Source organism: Pipra filicauda, unplaced genomic scaffold (genome assembly GCF_003945595.2).
Source record: "Pipra filicauda isolate LSUMZ 115617 unplaced genomic scaffold, ASM394559v2 scaffold102_size2360937_pilon, whole genome shotgun sequence".
Taxonomy (NCBI): domain Eukaryota; kingdom Metazoa; phylum Chordata; class Aves; order Passeriformes; family Pipridae; genus Pipra; species Pipra filicauda.
The window spans coordinates 1348189-1367503 of NW_024103463.1; the positions used below are offsets into that span (position 1 = coordinate 1348189).

Genomic DNA, 19315 nt, shown 5'->3' on the forward strand with positions numbered 1-19315 from the left:
GGCTCTCAGGGTGAGTATTACACTGTGTTGGGTTTTGTGCTAAATTTTTAGAGGAGAGCTGCAGCTGTCCCTGTCTGTGCAGATCTGAAAAGAGGAGGGAGTTGAGGTCTTCTGTGAGGGGATTAATAAGTGATGCCAAACACTGTGTAGCAGTAGGATAATGGCTCTCTATTAATTTAGACTAGGAAATTCCAGGCAATGTTTTACCTGAGGTAATGCATGATTTACTGGGATTTATAAAATGTTCCTTTAAAAGTGAATGACTAGATAAAGTAAGTGCAGCTTCTTGTTTGAAGTTACTCATGTTCACATATGTGAAGGCACAACTTGTTAGTTTGTGGATAAAGGTTTTGCATCCCTTCCAGTCCTGACCCAGGCCTCTGTATCCTTCTGTCATAAATCTTTCACTTCTATTGTTGCAGCAGAGAACTAGCACAGATTGTACATCTGGTTTCTTTTACATCTTGCCTAAAAACAAGGCCAGTGTGCTGGCCAAAAATAGTGTTTTTAAAACAAATGTTTAAATAGAGTTGTAGTACAATGCAGCCCACAGATAATGGAGCTTTCAGTATTGCTGAGGGGTATTTGTACTGAAGAATAAAGGGTTTGTGATTTATGAAAGTGAGATTTGCAAAAATATCTTGGTATTTGTGACTGTCTGATAAATGAAGTAATTATTTTGCTTGTCCCTATTAACTGACATTTCACATGGGCTCAGATTAATGAGGTGTATTTAGAACAAAGACTATTTTATTTTTTTTTAATGCGTGTGCCCCTTTTCCTTAGAGCCAAAGCTCTTCTCTTTTCTTGAGTCTTAATGAAATATTTAGATGCTGTTTCTTACTCTAGAACCAGTAGAGTGTGTGGTGGGGGTGCTGCTCTGCCACTTCATGCAAAGATTATCCTTCTTGTCTGCTAGAAGTGGCGTTTGGGGGCTGAAATGCTGAGGGCCGTGAGCTGGCAGGATTTGTTCTTGCTGAGCACAGTCTTTTTGGGGTGTAAGGCGTCTGTTGGCTTTGGCACTGTGGAAATCAGCCTTTAGCTTCTACTTATTGATCCTCTGGGAATTTGGACATGGGTCAGCAGCAATAGGACTCAAGAAACGTGTTTAGAAACAGAGTTAGGTGTCTAATGTGCATTGGAGTAAAGCGTGTCAGCAGCTTGGGTTACGTTTAACTGAAGAAGTGGTGTCTTGGGTAGATTTGTAACAGATAAAATGCTATACAGTGCCATTACCTGGCAGCCTGGATGCTGTTTTTTCATGCTTTGCCCATTGTTGTCATCTACCTGATCAACTCTGTGTTCAGAAAATGAAGTGAGTGGCCCTCAGTGCTGCTGAGCAGTCGGGGCAGACGGGGCTGTGCTGAGAGCTCGATCTCTGCCTGGTATTGAGCACAGTCCATGGGTTATGTAATATTTATGTTTTACTGTTGACTGCACCAGATGTTCACAGAAAATTCCCTCTGGAGCAGCCCTTAGCTCAGACATAAATAGCTGCCTGTCCCATGATGCCACTAACTGTTCCATGATGCTGGATGGAAACCAGAGCTCCTCGCACGAGACGTGCTGAGGCGACAGGACCTCTCGGTGTGGGTAGGGCCTGTGTGCAGGGCACCCTCCTTCTGTTTGGCATTTAAAATGAACAGTGAAGATTTCACATTTGCAGGATTAGGCTCGCTCTTACAATCAGCTTTTCATAATAGGTGAAATGTGAAGTGACTGAATAGGGTTGTACTCGGCTGAAAGAAAAACTTGTTTCCAGGGCATTGTTTTGACTTATTTGAAGGTGAAGTTTTATAGAGTAGCTGACAAAGGTCTCCTTCCCTGAGATTTCTTTTACTCCTAAATATTGATATACTCTTGTTTTTAAGTACCTCAGACTTTTTTCCCCCCTTGTTAACAACAATGAATCATTTTCTGTGATGTCTGCTCTTCCTAATCACTGACTGTAGAGGAAAATGTGGGAAAGGCTTTGTGTAGCAGTATCCAAGAAACTGCTGATTTTCTTGACACTTGAGATTGATTCTAAACTTTTAAAAGGGATTATAAGAGGTACCTGAGGGAACTGGCACTCAGTTCTCTTGGGTGTTTTGGCAGCGAATTCCCAAAATCTCGCTGCTAGTCTTGAGTTTTTAACCCTGTAGCCTTGTTGGACTGTCAGTCTGCACTGGTGTAACAGAGGAGCTCTGACTGCTGCTCTCTTCTGGCTTTCTGATGCTGCCACTTCACCTTCTCCCACTACAGTGATGAATGAGGCCAGTTGCAGGATGGGTGTGGGTGGCTGGCAGTAGTAGTTAATATGTCTTAGATTTGCATTTCCTCACTAATACAGGCAGTCAGCCTTTTTTGCCTCCCTCTCTTTTTTTTACCCTTTGGCTTTATCTTGTTTTTCAGGATGTTCAAGACCCTTCAGTGACTGTGAGCTTCCCACTGGAAGAAGATGCCAATGTTTCTCTGGTTGCTTGGACCACTACTCCCTGGACCTTGCCCAGCAATTTGGCCCTTTGTGTTAATCCAGAACTGCAGTATGTAAAAGTGAGAGGCAAGTGTTAGCTCAAGGTGACATAGAATAAACACTTCTTCCTTCAGTGCCTACCAATATGTACTTATGTTTTGTACTGTGGACTGTTTTATGCTAAACTGGTAGCACTTTGGGGCTGAATCAGTGTTAGTTTGAAGGATGAGATTTATTTCATGTGTGGCTGATTTCTGACTGCTGTGCCCTTGTTATTTTACAGGCATTGTGAGGGCTGTTCCCTAAAAAATATTGATAGGTGGAATAAAGAGTAAGAGAGACAGGGAAGTGTGACTGGATGTCCAAAGCTTTTTTTCTCTCTTCCTTTCTTGGGGCTCAGACTCATGAACAACTTGCTGCTCTGTGGCAGCTGAGTTGCAGTAACTGAACATCTCTGTACTCTTTACCCATAACAGACCCAAGATGGCACATCCTGGTCTCAGCCTGACTGGAATGTCAGTTTTTAGCACAAATGTAAGGCAAGGTGTTTTCTGTGCTTTCCAATATACGAGTACATCTGACTGAGTGCCTTGGCTCACTCATGGCCCAGTTGGTTTTGCCTGGCTGAACAGGTTGTACAGGGAGGTGATCTCCTTCAGGAGAGCACCAGCACTTCAGGAATTGTGTGCAAGGACCATTTAAGGTGCCTAAACAATATAGGCTGTTGTTTTTCTTGTTACTGCTTCAAGGAGTTTTCCAGCATTTGCAGTTCCATTTTTTTCCAGTTGGCAGTGGAGTATGTCATGATGTGTCTTCCTTTTCACTTTGCAAAGGAATAGATTTTATCCTTGAAATGCAGTTGTCTTTAATGACACCATCATCTACAAACACACCTCCCTTTTTTTTAATTTAAATAAAATACTAGGTAGGAATTTCCAGTTCCAACATAACCATGTATATCTAGTGTGTGCCTAAGGTGATATTAAACATGAAGTTGTGCAGGCCTTTACAGTGAACTCCATGGGTTTGGATTTTCTTTCTTCTAAGAGAACTAAATATATGTCAGTTTTCAAAGGTTTTAACGTAACTTTGGTCATCTTACAAAGAATTGCTGAGTAGTTTCAGAAATACACCAGCACCTGCCTGAGATGCTGAGTTCTTGGGTTTAGATGTCTGTGGCCTCTGCTGTGGGACAGTGACCCTGATTAAGTTGGCAGGGTAGCAGTCTGAATAAAATTTGTCACTGAAGTTAAAAAATCAGGGGGTTTTTTGAGTAGAAAATGAGTTTCTTTCACAAAATTTAATTTTTTTTGTCATTTACTTCCTCTGTAAAGAAATCCAATCATGTAATTAACTGGAAGAGCAGATCTCAGAAAGGCAGCACGGAATGCAATTGTTACACCCAGTGTCCACTTAATAATATTGATTTTATGTAGTAATTGTCCATCTTGCAGTTGTTTCCCTCTGTTTCAGTTACAAATATTGGAACTTTTCAATTGCTTTTTTGTTTGGCTCAATGATAGTAGACAAGATGGGGTATTTCTGTCTCTGGAACAGCAAAACACACTGAAAATCAGTGGACTGGCTTTCATCCTGTGGCTTCTGTTTAAACCTAACTTTTGGAAAGTGCTCCTTAAAGTCACTGAATGGGGAAGGAGTATCTGGAAAGTAATGGTTGATCAGCAGGATTATTGTGGGCAATTTTACAGCTACACTGCCACCATCTTGCATATATTGAAAGGTTTCATAGTGGTGCAAATGAGGGGATTAAATCAAGATCTGTGTAACTCTTTGTTTTATTTTATATTCTAGATAATGCCACGGGGAAGATTTATGTTCTGATGGAATCCAGGCTGATAGCACTGTACAAATCTGACAGTGAATATGAGATACTTGACAGGCAAGTCCATAAACTATTACACTTGCTAACTTACAGTGTTTTCCTAGATCAAAAGTGAAACATTTCAAGAAGATGGATTTCCCTGCATGTGTGTTTCTTGCAAAAATCTATAAGAGATTGAAATTTACTGGCACAAATAGTTTTGTGTGTGAAGCTACAAATAGGATAAAAGTTTCCTTGGCTCTCTTTGACAAACTACATATATTGGCTTCTCTTAAACCTTTTGTGTAAAACATCACCCTGTTAAAGAGGTAAAATACAACATGTATTTATTTGCTCTCTTTATTCAGTCCTATGCAGTAGGCAAACAAACAAACCCCAACAAAACCCCACACAACACAAAACCACAATAAGAAAGAATCGTAGACTAGAAAATTTTGAGAATAACACCATTTCTTCACTGGCATTAGCTATTTTTACCTTTATCTTTTTTTTTTTTTATGAAGCAATTGAAAGCTTTACATTTAAGAAAGGAGGTTATGTCTTACTTCAGCTAAACAATTGCATGTGGTCATTGAATTAGGGAAATAAAGAGCTGGAATGTTTAAGATGTTTCCTACTCTGATGGCTTATATTGTGATAGTTGAATAATTATTATTTTATAATTCTGCACTGATTTCTCTCACCCCAACTGAATGCTCTTGATCTCTCACTTACTCTGTAACAATTTAAGCTGTACTCAGTTTATAAAGATGATTTTCAGTGCTCTCATTCTTCAGGATTGGCTGAACTTCCCATCTCCATAGTTTTTTTTTTTTTCTCCCTTCTGAGTCATCAATGAAACCATTGAATAATGTCAGTGTTATGATAATCCTGCCAGGATACCACTGGAAGTTTTCTTTTGGTCTGATACTGAATTAACAACTTTTTCTTTTGAAGTGGTGATGTATCCACCAGTTCAAGTGTTTGTGCGTCAGAATGAGATGTCAAAATGTCAAAACTCTTACTAACATTCAGATTGAAATCTTACCTGCTTGCCTACTATCTAGGGTGGTTAGTCTGCCTAAGAAAATTTGGTTTGTTGTGGCTTATTCTTGACAAGTTCATACTGTGTGTTTTTTAGCACTTCACTTTTTAATCACCTAAAGTTGAAGGTGGTTGTTAGTCTGCCTGGTTTTTAGGTCCATCAATACTGCAATTCCATCATGAAATAGAGGGATTGTATTCTTTTCCAGGCTTTTGAAGCCTCTTTAGGGTGTCTAAAGACTGAGCCTTCTACCAAACCCAGTCTTTTTTCTTAAATGCTTTTTAATGCATTTCCTTTAGACTTAAACAAAAAAACAAAACAAAACAAACCCCAAAACAAACAAACAAACAAAAACAAACAAAAAAGGGCAAGCTGGTTGTATTAAATTTGTTGATCTGTTGTCTTTTGATTTCAAATTATTCTTTTAATGGAATACAACCAATTTACCTTCAATCTGGTTGCAGTCATTCTGTATCCAGGAAAGCACTGAATAATTTTGACCTTTTTTGGTGTGGTATTTTTGTCAGAACTGTGAAGAACCTGCTCTCTGAGGCAATCATACACATTTCAGATGTTGTTGCTTGTGTCTCTGGTTAGCTGTGTTTCTAACACACTCTCTCCAGTCTTTGATTATTTTTTTAACATGTCATTTTTTTTACCTCTGCCTATCCAAAAGGCTCCTGGCAATTTTTATTCTCCTTGCAGAGCAGAATATTTTCTTCTTTCTGTATTAGTGCTACAGTCTTCTTAAGCTGATTTTTTTTTTCCCCTCTTTGTTACGTAATAAATTAGTTCTCTCAAATGTGAATTGTGAGACAATTAAGAGGTAGCTGGTAGTTGAATGGATCTTTGAAAGATTTACATCTATGAGTATATAAATTCATGGAAATGAACTTTCCCATTTCTACTTTGAACTTTTTGCTTTCTTTAACTCACTTCTAAATTCTCAAGCAGTCGGGCCCTTGAGGGAGAAATTCATGCAACTGCACCAAGTGCCAGGCTGAGGTCAGGGAATGATCTGATAGAAAATGTTGTGTTAGAAATAATCTGAACTTCCTGAGTGCCCTCAGACTTCCCACCCTCCCTCAGGCCTGACTTTGCTCTCCCTTTTCCTCCCAGGCTTTAGGGTAGGAATTTATTTTCCTGTTTCACTGATGAGGTGGCTCCCACCTTGATCAGGATACTTTCAGCTGCTTTGCACAAACGGGTTGGTCTGGGTGTATTACCCCAATTTTGGCCAGGGAGTGGCTTGTTTTATGTAGCAGGGGTAGATATGAAATGACTGAGCGTTTTCCTCCCCTTGCATTGCATTTCTGTCCTTTTGCATATCAAACACTTAATTTCTTTACACTGTTTTCCACTGTTGTCTCTCTTTGGATTCTGGAAAATTTGAATTCTGGACTGTCCAGACTAGAGATTTTTTGGTCTCTTGACAGTGAAAAATTACTATAGTGCTGTTAAATGAGTCTTATAACTTAAGTCACAAGAAGGCAGCACTGTATAAATCTTCAGCTTGAAGCCCAGGACTTCAATAAACAAAATGAAAATCAGGACTGTGATCCACAACCTTTACCTTTCGCTGACTTTCTGTTAAATAAGAATTTAACTGCCCTTTTTTTTTTTTTTTTTTTTTTTTTAAGCCAGTTCTAGTGCTTCACATTCTGCATCTGAGCATTCCCATATCTGTGTGGCTGAGCACTGGGGTGCTGTTCCCTCATCTGATCCCGATTAAGCACCTCAAACATTCCTAAGGCTGTTTGCAATATAAAATATATAAACCATCTGCAGAGCTGTGGCTTAAAATAGAAGTCTCCCCTCTTCCTAGAGGATATTGTGTGTGCTGAGCTGAGGAGTCATGCTCTTTAACTTGGCATTAGAGACTGCTGGAGGTGCTTTCTGTGCCACGAAACAGCTTTGAAGAGTCCCCTGCTTTGAAGTAGTCAAGTGTTTTATGGTTTGACCATTGTTTGGGAAGTTACAGATCAAGAGTATAGGGAAGGACCACAGCTGTGACACTTAGTTATCCCATCTGTTAGATTAAGTTATGTTTTAGGTAGGTTCTTTTTTCCCCAAATTGGACAGTTTAAGTACTTTCAGGAGAGTTCTGAGCTGTAAATCCCAGCCTAATCACTGTCTTTGCCAGCTGTTGTCAGGAGCCTGAAGGGAGCCCCATCTACAGGCTCTGTCTGTGTCTCACAGTTCTTGTCTGGCTCAGTTGGTCCCTCAGTTGTCCCTGTCTGTGTTGGATCGTTCTCTGAGATGCCCATGGAGAGTTTGGATGCCCAGTTTTAGCCTAAGGAATGAGGCATCTGAGCTTTAAAGACTGCAGTACCCTGTTTCACAGCCTTCTGTGCACATCACCTCAGCTGCTTTGGGTCAGGGCTTATTCAGTTCTGTTGGACATGCTGGGCTGAAGAGCTTCATTCTTATGAATACTGTGTTTTATCCAGAGACTTCTTGCCCAGCTTTACCAGAAAAAAATTGTCATTAATGCTTAATTCATCTATTAATTTACATTGACTGCTTGATTGAAGATCCATCAGATAGAAGTGTACCTGATGACTATTAGCAGAGATGCATTGAGAGACACTGGTTTTTTTTGTCCAAGTCCAAATTGCCAAAGTGGCATAGAAAAGGGAAGCAAATGTTGAGGGAATACTTTTTCTTCACTTTGTGAAATCAAATTCTCTCAGGGATGGGGAAAAAGTAAATAGGAAAAAAGCAATTTTCGAGTTGTTAATTTGTTTTCATGTAAATCTTTTTCCTCAGGTTTCCTGGTATTGCTCTTAAAGGCAAGAAATATAAACCACTCTTTGAATATTTTATTCAGGTAAGATGAACAAGTTTGGTGTTTGTTACAGGATGCAAAGATAAAAATAAAACCCATTCTCAGTATTCCTTGTTTATATAAAGAAATCCTGTGTCCTAATAACAAACTCCAGGTTGTACTGAAGTACTTTAAATCCTAGTTAAAGGTTGAAAAACAGAGTGCTTTTTTCTGTATTTTTTCCTTTATGTTTTAAATACACCTAGAGTAAGAATTCACTGATAAATAGAAGTTTGATTTCAGATTGCAGAGAAACTTTCAATACAAATTAATAAATAGGCAGTGTTCTCTCAGCTTCTCATCTGTTGAGCTGCTCTTGTCAGCCTATTGAGTCCACAAGTTTTGTCTTCACAAGAGAATGACTTTGGCTGTGAATAAGTCATAGACATGTCATGGTTTCATTGAAGAGTTAAAAGCCTTTGCTGGAAAACCTACTGATAGATCAGATTTATATGGATACAGCATTTAAACACTGCATTAAGTCTGGTGTGGTTAATGGTGCTACAGATAGTAGAATATGTAGCAATAGGAGAGGGGGTAGAGAATTTTTATATCTTTTTTAAACAATCTGATTAGAAATGGATTCAGTTTTTCCAAGAGAAGAAGTGGCTTTCCAGCACTGCTGGCCAAGCAGCTGGTAACTCATGTGAGGGGTTTGGTCACTTGTGACACCATCTGTCCTGAAGCGTGTGCAGGAGTCAGGGTGAGAAAACCTCTGTAGGGAGCAGGGTCTGATACCTCCAGTGGAAAGTCAAACACAGCTGAATCTGAAAAATTGCACTGTGGATGTAAAGGTTTGGAGTGGACACATTTTGTGAGTCCTGCTGGACTTGTAAGGAGCAGATGGGCATCTTACCATTTTTTATTTTTTATTTAGAACAGAGGTCTTATCTCAAAATATTTCTCCTCAGAACAAGCCAAATCTAATATTTTGTAGCGTATTTGGTTCAGCTGTGACTGCAGTAATGTTTTTTTACTATTTTTGGATTAAGGAATAGAAAATAGCTCTTTATTTTTCATTAGCTATGTCCTGAGCACAGTGAAAATTGTCAAATCTTTTCTTGGCAATTTTTTCTGGGTATTCTTTTATTTTTATTTGGTATTTACCACCCTTTTATTCTGTGAGGGAAATAAGGAAAATGTGTAAGAGCAAACTGTAAGACTGTAGACTATAAGAGCAAACTTCTTTTTTTTTTAAAGTTAAGAGGTATAGTGAGCATAAAAAATGCAAGGAGCATCCTGCACCTTTCCTGGTTGTATCCTCACGTTCAGGAGTGTGTTGTTCACAGTCTGTTAAGCACAGAAGTGTGTGAAGATCTGTGGCTTGAAGAGTAATTGACTTTAAGGCCTTCTAGAGAGGTGTTGGATTTGATCACATTTGACACTGTTCAAATGGAGGATACAGCCTGGGTGTCTGGGCTATAGGAAATCGTTAAATGTCAGGAATGTCACATTTTACTGTGTCACTTATTTTCAGTGCAGCTCTTTGGTCTTATGTGTGGCTTGTGGCTCTTCGGGGTCCTTAAGAATTCTGTTTTGCTGTGTGTGTATGTGTGTGTGTATATATATATGAAAACCATCTTTTTGTGTTACAGTGCAAAGATAAAGGTGCCTTTTCTGTGGTGGTGGATGGTTATGTGAAGGAGGAGGAAGGCACAGGTGTTGTACATCAGGCTCCCTATTTTGGTGCTGTGAGTATGAACTACACAACTGCAATGTTAATTTTGTTCCACACACATACCTTGGCCTTCCAGCTCCTGGGGACTGTCTGTCAGGGTGATTGATGTTAAACAGTCTTCCCATTTGCTCCTTACAAATGTAAGAATGCCACGTAGCACTGTATTCTAACGAGCTCTTCTTAAGGCTTTTGTGTCCCTTGATTTTGGTTATTGTTGTGGGGTGTGAACTCACCCTTGTATCTTCTGAGTGTCACTGATCTCAGCTTTTCTCAAAGTCTAAAGTTAGAGCTTGGAGAAGGACTGAGCTGTGGCACTGATGGTCCAAACTGGCTTTGCTAAGTGATAATTCAGGATGGTAACAGCAGTTCTGCTCAGCACACTACCCCTCTTCAGCGTTTCAATGTCATTACTCGCTGGGCTTTTAGAGAATGAGAAAATGCTTTCACTGCTTTTGTCCTGAGACTTCATCCCTTGGCATGAAAGGATTTTGTTGCACTCCATTCTTTTTTTTTCTGCCTTTATTGTCCTTTCCCTCAGTCTGTTCTTTTCAAGGTTGAGAGGAATAATTTTTCATGGATTTAATCATTCCAGTTTTTAGACACATGAATTAAATGCACTACTTTAGGCTTATTGTCCTTTTTGTATCATGTCCTGTCTTCAGCCATTATCCAAAGATGCCCTCAAAAAACTTGCAGTAGAGCTGCCAGTGCCTAGCAATTACCAATGCTTGGACCATGAGCTCTCTCATAATTTCCAGAAGCTGTTGGCATTAGGAACAGACCTCTTTGTATTCATGTGAAATAGCCCATCCTTTTCCGTCCTTTTCCCCCTGCATTTTTCTGAAGGGTACATCCATTGTGGTGGTGTTTCCCTTGTCAAGATGAACACTGATATGAAAAGATGTGCCAGCTTAATATAGCTGTGAATAAAGGAAATTAGACTGGGCTATGTTAGCAGTTATAAAGACATTAATGGTAACTGGGGAAGTGTCTTAGGGAGTGTAAAGCCTATCCCACTGCTGATCCTCAGACTCTGCCCTATAGCTAAACCTTGGATTTGCCAGGGGGTGAGGGAGCAGACATGGTTTTGAGTCAGGAGCTCTTGCTGTGGGAGGTGAAGGAAGGGAAGAAGCTGCCAGTAGAGCAAGAGCTCTGGAAGAACCTTTCCCTTGGCTGCTCTGTTGGTGGTTTGTGTGTTTGCACAATACAGTGAAGTTGTTGGAAAGGATGACTGTCCATTCAGAGCAAGGATTATCTGCACTCTTTTATTTGGTTATGTTATAAGCCCACAGATTTTTAAACAGAGGGGAAAAAAACCCTTTTCTCTCTCTCTCTTCCTCTCTCTCCTTCCCTCTCTCTCTCTTTGAAAGTTAGCAATTACTTTTAAAACCTTTTCATTAAAATAACATGAAAGGCTCACAGAGGGTCCTGGTCTGGGTGCAGTAATTCAGTGTACAGTAGGCTCTGTGTAGAATAGAGTGTTACAGAGTTGGCATTTTATGTTGGCCTTTAGACAAGCTCAGATGAAAGGGACATAGTTCATGATGGCACACAGGACTGTCTTCCTGATTAATTGGCTTCTCTGCACCTTCCTGTGCTGTTGTGCTGAAGGTGAATAGGAAAGGGGTAAGTGGAGCAGGAGGAAAGGGTCAGAGGAGAAGAAATAGAGCACAGTCCTTCACAGGAAGCCTCATAGCTTGTCTCTATTCCTTTCCATCATCACTATAAATAAGTCTCTTTGATAAATGGAGATGGAAAGTAAGTTGTTTTTTTTTTTTTTCTTTAATCCTACTTACTGACTCATGTTCTGTATTGCTGATAGCTTAGAAATGTATCCTTCTCCAACAAAATAAAAAGTAAAAATTCACCTTCATTTAGTTCCAGGATATGTAGTCTCATTGCCTTGTGTGATGCATTTGCCAAATACAAGCTGCCACACAATATCAGAACACTCTATTATTTCAGTTCAAAAGGCACCAAAATTAAAGCTCACAGAACAAGACAAACCTGTATTAAAAACTCGGTAAACTCATTGTACCTCCAGATTAACATGACACTAAAATTCAGCTGCTCGGGCATTTCATCATATGTAGATGTACCTGCAGTCAGCTAAAAAAGCTTCGGTACCATTTTAATTCACACACAGATTTTTACTTTGCAATACTTCTAGTGTGTGTTCAGACTGAGTCACACAATTTTCATAGATCTGCTACTGATGCACTTTTAGTGCCCTGCAAAAGTGTGCCTGTTTTGTGTTGAGGTGCTGAAGGTGAACCTTTTGACTTCACATTTTTGTTGTTTTGTTAAAATGTCAGATGGAAAAGATTTTGATTTCTCATCAGTGAGCTGTTTAATAGCTTCTACTTCATTCATTTTGTGTATTACAACTTTTGTATGTGATCTTTTGAGAGATTTAATCATGGCAGGGGTACAAAAGTGAACACTATGACTTCTATCCTGGAAAGAATTGCTATTTGTTTTAGCTTTTATTTGAGTTCATCACTTGTGGGTTTCTGTATGTGTTGTGGTTACTGAAGCAGATCTTCATTAAATCAAGTGGCAGGTCAATCTGAAGAACTTTTCCATTCAAGCTCTTCAAAAGAAAGGAACTAACTGTAGAAAGCCAGAATAACAAAGCCCTTTATCATTGGGTGCACCAGTGATGCAAATGGAACCGAGGCACCTCTTGGCTGGGGTCCTGTGAGGTGGCAGGTTTGTTTTGATGTCTGGGCAGGGTTGTGAGCGTGCCAGGCTTTGTGGTCTGTGCTGGCTGCTTGCTCAGAGTCTCTAACAGTGACGTGTGCTCTGTCATCTGGCCTGTATTTGCAGCCCTGCTCACAGTACCTCAGCAGTGACAGCTGAGGGAAGGGCTTAGCTCAGCTCTGTCTGAAGGGGCTGGGTGATCAAGGGGAGGCTGAATAATGGGGATGGCTGAATAAAGCTGCTGGAGAGGGGGGAGAGGCTGTGCTCTGGTGTAAAGGAGTGCTGCAGCTGAAGGGCTTGGTTGTTTCTCTGTGTAATGCCTTGGTGCATCAATGGACCAACTTCCCTGTCTCTGTGTATGAGTTTCATCTGTAAGAGCAGCATCTGGCAGATCTGGCTTGAGAGAGCTGGTGGCCACAGGGACTAGTGGGGAGGGTGGGAGGTACAGGGTGAGGGCCACTGAAGGGATCTGATCTGGAAGCCCTGCCCTGGCACTGAAAGCTGGCTCCTCACCTGTGTTGGTTTGATCTGGGCAGTTCAGGGAGCTGTGGAGCACTGGCCTGTTGAATCCTTATTTACACACTTGCTGCTGGTGTGGTTTCCTTGACCAAGGTGCACAGGTTGCTTTAGAGTGCAGGTCCTGGGAAAGAGCTGCTGTGTTTAGTGCCAGGTAAATGAGCTGCCAGCACAGAGGAGGGAACAGTGCAGCTGCTGCCACACTGCAGCTTCTGTTTGACACTGCACAGACCTTCAGGTTTTGGCCCTGGAGTCTGTGGTTTCCTTTATTTTGTCAGAAAAATGATAGAGGAACTTCTGAGACTCCAGATGGATGCAGCTTAGGCAGGGCCTTCTCATTTGAGGAAAATGAAGTGATTTGAGGAGTGTGTTGGTCTGCAGCTGTTCCCTACTCCCTTCTCCTCCCACTCCCAATAATGTTCTCTTGCCTTAGGGTGAGAAATTGGGTCATCTGGGTGATAATTGGTTAAGATGTGGATTTACTGTGACTTCAGACTTTAAGTTAAAATCTGAACCTTTCTGTCCCGCTACTAATTTTGTTTTAATCTTTTCTATGATAGCATTGTTGTTTAATGATGTTCAGGAAAGTCTGGAGTGACACTCTTTTTTTTTTTTTTCCCTATTTTTTTTTTTTTTTTTTACTTCTTACTTGTACAGGAAATTAAAAATTTAAATGGAGACTGGCCAGGAAAAAAAACAACGATGTCCATGTGTGGTTCTTGGTCAGTAGCTTTGCCTATGGGCCAACAAAGTTTGAGAAACACAGATTTAAAGGCTTTGGATCTTTAAGACGTTCAGAAAATGGGATTTCTTACGTGAAGTGCCAGAATTAGATTGATTAAAACAACCTGCCTTCTGAAAAATGCTGTGTAGGCTGGTGAGCTGAACAGGGCTCTGGCTGGGACAGAGGATGATGTAGTGGTTGGCAGGTTCTTTGCTATGCAGTGGGAGCCTGAAGCTGTTCACTGCAGGTATGTGTGTATTTACACACATAAAATACATGTGTGTGTATATATGCATTTATGTACCTAAAAAACCATGCACATATCCCCTCTAGTAGGTGAGAGACCCTATAGTCTGAAGAAATCATAGTTTTTCTGATGAATAAAACTACAATCCTCCAGAGTCTTTTCCTTGCACATTTGGGATTAGTGAAGGCTGAGTGTTTTGCTGTTCTTGCCCAGTCAGTCATCACGTTTTCTATTCAATATTTAAATTCTTGGTTTGGGAACGGATATTTTAACCAGTGCTTTGTATTCCTACAACTTGCTGCTTGTCTCTTGTAGGATGATTACAGAGTCTGCATGGATTTTAATATCATTCAGAAAGATTCTGTGCCCGTGTGCCCTGTTGATGCATCTGGCTGCTTCACAGCAGAAGTGGCTGACTTTGCTGGGCAGTATGTGAAGGTCAGTGGCCTTGGAGAAAGTAAATTACCACTTTATTCAAGATAAATTTTGTGTACAGTAGAAATGTTCTTGTCTTTCTCTGAGTAGGTTTGTCTGCAGTGTGTGCCTGGTATGTGGATAAATTAAAATGTGTTTTAACGTTTGCAGCAAGGTTGGATTTGTTTATTACAGTAGCTGAGAAATAAAGAATTTGAAGTGTAGGTAATATTGTGTATCTGTGGTGAGAGGGGAAAGGTGTATCTCCTATTTGCATCCACTGCAGAAAGAGCCTCAGACTTGCCTTCTTCCTTTAGAAATGTCATGCACACAGTCTGTAGGCACATGTGCCTCCCTCACCTCTGGATAACTCTGAATTCACACATCTCATCATTCAGTGTCTACCAGCCAGTTAATGTTACATGACCTGTCAGAAGAGAGAAATCCAGTCATTTTCCCCTCTTGTGGGATGTGTTGCAATGTGAATTTACTTGCCAATAGATGCCAGAGAATCCACGTAAAAGCAACCCACGTGAACTCCAGACTGCTGCAACTACAAATCCCTAGCAGGGAGTGCCTCTTAAATTCCATGTCCTAAGAAAATAATTTGGTTTTAGCCCTGCTGTTACAGTTTGATAGCAAAAGCATGTTCCTGTAAACACAGTTTACTTGAAAAAGACTTAAAAAATTTTGTGTTGCATTTGAACTTTATCAGCTCTCAGTGCTTCCTGCTATATATTAAGGCAAGTAGAACACTGGAGGCTCCATGTTTGGTTTCTTGCTGGTAGAAATCTGAACATAAGGCTCTTGGAAAATATTCTTATGATGCTGAATTTTTACCTTATGGATATTGCTGTATCATAAATCTGTGTGTATTTTCCCCCCCCTTAATGTCATATTGTTTGTTCAGTAGATGATCTTAAACTATTAATATACACCTTTCACTTCCAGCTTAGCATGTAAACCCTGGTTAGTTAGTGAGGTATTTATTATAAATAAATATACATTATCAGCCTCTGAAATTCAGTCACATTAGAGGAATGTGGTGTAGGGAAGTTTAAGTATTATGTAAGAAGCACTATGTGACTTCCACAAAACCAAAAGAGTCAATAAATAAGATTTAAGATATTAAATAATGTGAGTGCTGGCTTGTATTGGTGCTACAGAAAATTTGATTTTTGTACATAGTTGTGTGTATATGGAAACAGAGTTAAGGGTAAAAAAAGGCCTATATACCAGTATTTGGAGAACAAATAACTTTGGAAATTTAGGGTTTTATGGTTCCTCTGTAGTAAATGTATAAATTGTATAGAAGTGCTTTAGATTTTTTTTTGTGTGTGTGTGTGTGTGAATGCTGGATTACTTACAGGGTTTTTTTCATTAATTTGGGTGTTGGAGACAAATCCTGTAGGAGCTCCCTGAAAGAACGAAATGTGTGTTTCAAGGCAAATCCTCTGTTCTCTTTTCAGGATGCAGATAAGAACATCATTAAAGTACTGAAGGAGAAGGGCCGACTGATCCACAGCAGTAGTTTTAAGCACAGCTACCCCTTCTGCTGGAGGTAAGGACAGAGGCACACATGGCTTTGGGACTGAGGGTTCTGACAGAGAACTTTGTCAGGTTTGTCTCATTTTTACCCCTCCCTTCACCTGCCGAATTTTTTAACGAGACTAAAAGTAACATGAGTCGAGATTAGTGATTTAGGAGAGCTCCAATTTTGGTTCAGTAATCAAGTAAATGAATTTTTTTTTTTTGCCATAAATCTGATGAATTTAAATGTAGCACTGAAAATTTTTTCTGTTATGATTTTACAGGTGTGTTTTTGTAGCTTGTGTGTCTCGTTCTTTAGTGTTCCATGTGCTACCTTTTGGAGATGGCTATAAAAAGTCTAAAAAATCTGATTTTTTTTCTAAGCAGCTGAGTGGTGGGAAGGGATTTTTTGGTACACTTTGTATTGTATCCAAATAAGTTTATCACAGAATGTTTTCAGATGTTTGCATTAAAGCTTTCCATGTTTTGGATAAAATGGCTAAATTATAGTTGTTATAGTTACTTCTTTTTAACCTTGTAAAATGACTTCTTTCTTTGGAGTCTGGTGGAGCCCAGTTGCTTATAGAGTGGAAACATCTGTATTTTTGATTAAAATGGAAGTTAGCATTTACCACTGCAGGGGATAGTGAGTGTAACACATAAATAGGCTTTTCTGCTCTGTCATTCCTGAACAGAATTCCCCTGGTCAGGAATAGCAGTTGATTTGTTCATAGTACCTTTGGAGACTTCTTGGAAATGTTTGATTTTGCCAACTAGAAGTTCCAGATTAGCTCTGGAATATCAGGGAAGTGGTTCAGCACAGAGGCCTGTCAGGAATCTTCCCTGTCAGACTGGGAATCCTGCCTGTGGAAGTCTCCATGGGCCTTCAGTATCAGTGAGCAAATGTAAATTTTGGGTGTGAGGAACACAGGCTAGACAGATCTAATCTGGAAATGAAGCATGTTTTTATTAGCATCCTCTCTGGTTTGAACTGTATGTACAGTTGCTATTGCAAAACCCAGGGGGGGGAAAAAATCACCGAACAATGTCAAATTGAAAAAAAGAATCTTCAGTAATCTGTTAGCAGGAGAGTTGTGTTAAACTTGTATTACAAGTCAAGACACATTTAAAATACCTAATTATCTGAAATGACTTGAAGATTTTAAGTCATATCTGATGCACACAGCATCTGTAGTGAAATAACTGTGATAAAAGCTCTTCTCTCTCTGGCTTTAATACTGCCAGGTGAAGTGTTTTATCTTTCATCTGCAGCAAGAATAACCTTTGCTTGCTGTTGAATAACAGGCTTGGTTTGTTTCTAAGAGCTACTTGGAGGAAGAAAGGGAGTTGCTCTTTGAGTGTTATGTCCTTGAGGATTTGGGACAGTTTTTGAGGAATGGAAGCCCCAAATCAAGCAACACTTGTGTTGTTCTTGTGTAGCAACTCAAATATCCAGTCATGGCCTTCTGAGACAAACCAGGAATGGAGAAGTGCTGATTCTGAAGAACATCCTTATTCCTGCCACTCTGTTGACATTTTTGTTGATTGATGATAAGTTGCAGGCAGCACCTAGCAGCAAATTATCTGGTGGGAAGAACAGAACAATGGATTCTACTTGAAAAGCTCATTTCACTGCCATCACAAATCAAACCATAATTGGAATATGCTAAAAGTAGAAGAGTAGTTCTTAACTTTGAACTTAGTTATAAGTTATTTTGATTAATGTAAGAAAACTTTGAAATCAGACTCTTCTTCTTAATGTACATGCTTTTTGCTGAAATCAGGCAGCTGTTGAACACTTGATATGTTGAGAAATTTGCCTTATTTTTACATATGATGGAATTAGAGTCCTTCTCTACATTTTCTTGTTACTGTGTTATGTAATACTTTTCTGTCAATTAAACTTTAGAATATAGAAACAATAACTTGGTAAGGACACAGTAGACAGTTTTCAGTTAGAATTTGTCTTTATTGGAATTGCTGAAGATGGGGAACATTGCTCAGATCCACTCTGTGCACATGTGAGATCTTGAGTCTGAATGGTCTGGGCAGCAGTTTAGCATGTCTGGAATAGCAGAGCTAATGAGCATGAGAGCTGCAGTGTCCCTCACAGCTACTGCCTGCCATTCCATTGGGAAGCAGTTTTGGGAAGCTCTACCAGTGACAGGTACAGAGCTTTGTCTCTTGCAAGCCAGTGAAGGCAAGGCCAGGAAGCATCTCTCATAGCATGTGCTCAATTACTAATCATTTGGTCCCTAAATTACAAGAAAATGGAGTAGGAGTAGGATCACAAGTTATAATGTGATTACTCTGAGATATTTCTAAAGGATCTGTTTGTAAGGAGAACAAAACTTTGTTCAGTTGAGACAGGGAGGAAGGTTTAGGCAGGAGTTTTATGATCATCAGCCTCTGATTTAAGGTCTGTGTGGGTGATTTTGCCCTTTGTGTTGATGGAAAACACAACCCAGCAGTGGATGTTTGTTGTTTGATTGTCCATCAAAGAATTGAATCCGGATTCAATTCAACTTTCTCACCAGCCACGAGGGGCAGAAATGTGGAAGGTTGAGCAAATGTGTTTTGTTCTCTCCTGTCTCCTGCTGAGGCACTGCTTGGCAGCACAGATGGAATAAAAAAAGTCTTCAGAGAAACTGTGCCATCTCCTCTTTCTTACTGCCATCAGGTAGGTGGAGCAGTACTCTGTGGGTGCCCTGGAATGGTTCTCAGGTGTTACAAACTTAGTGTCAGGTTGAGAGCCCGGGAAATGGGTCCTGCTTGTCCTTTTGTCCCGGATCCCTCTGGTCTGAAGCTGCTCAGTGCACTGAGGCCTGTGTGCAGCCTGTCAGCTGCTCTCTCCTCACAGAGGTTGGGTGCCAGTTTGTTGTACCAACCTTCTCTCTGCAGTATGTTAAGACCACGTGAGAAGATGTTGTTACCAGGTTTTATTCTCCTTGTTTCCAGTTACTCAAGATCTTGTGATGGCAATTCATCGTTCTTCAGCACTTCTGAAACGAGATACTCAGTGAAACTCAAATACTTCTGGAGGACCTCGTAGCTTGGGGAATACTTTCTTTCTTACTGTGATCTTGCTGCTGTGTGAGGAGTGAACTGAACTGTTCCTCTTTTTAGGTGTTAGGCCATAAATTTGAGAAATCAACCATCCTACCTAGTACGTTTGCATTTAATAGCTTGGATACGATTACATTAATGTTACTTTGAGCCCTTACCATTTCCTGTGAGGTTATAGATACTTTAACACCTGAACAGATTGAAACATATAGGCTGTAGTTAAAAGGAAATCTCTTTTGAAATACAGTGTTAAGAGAAGCAGTGTGGGTTTTATTATTGGGCTTTATG

General features: G+C 40.0%; 1 protein-coding gene across 3 annotated transcripts in view; it reads left to right on the plus strand.

The window, feature by feature from the left end:
* IARS1 (isoleucyl-tRNA synthetase 1) overlaps positions 1 to 19315 on the plus strand; it is a 97581-nt gene that overhangs the window by 19596 nt on the left and 58670 nt on the right. For all 3 annotated transcript variants that reach the window (XM_027737751.2, XM_027737662.2, XM_039378386.1), the window contains exons 8-13: positions 2395 to 2542; positions 4268 to 4355; positions 8092 to 8152; positions 9745 to 9840; positions 14333 to 14455; positions 15901 to 15992. In XM_027737751.2, coding sequence (XP_027593552.1) covers positions 2395 to 2542; positions 4268 to 4355; positions 8092 to 8152; positions 9745 to 9840; positions 14333 to 14455; positions 15901 to 15992 — 608 coding nt within the window. The remainder of the gene's footprint in view (positions 1 to 2394; positions 2543 to 4267; positions 4356 to 8091; positions 8153 to 9744; positions 9841 to 14332; positions 14456 to 15900; positions 15993 to 19315) is intronic.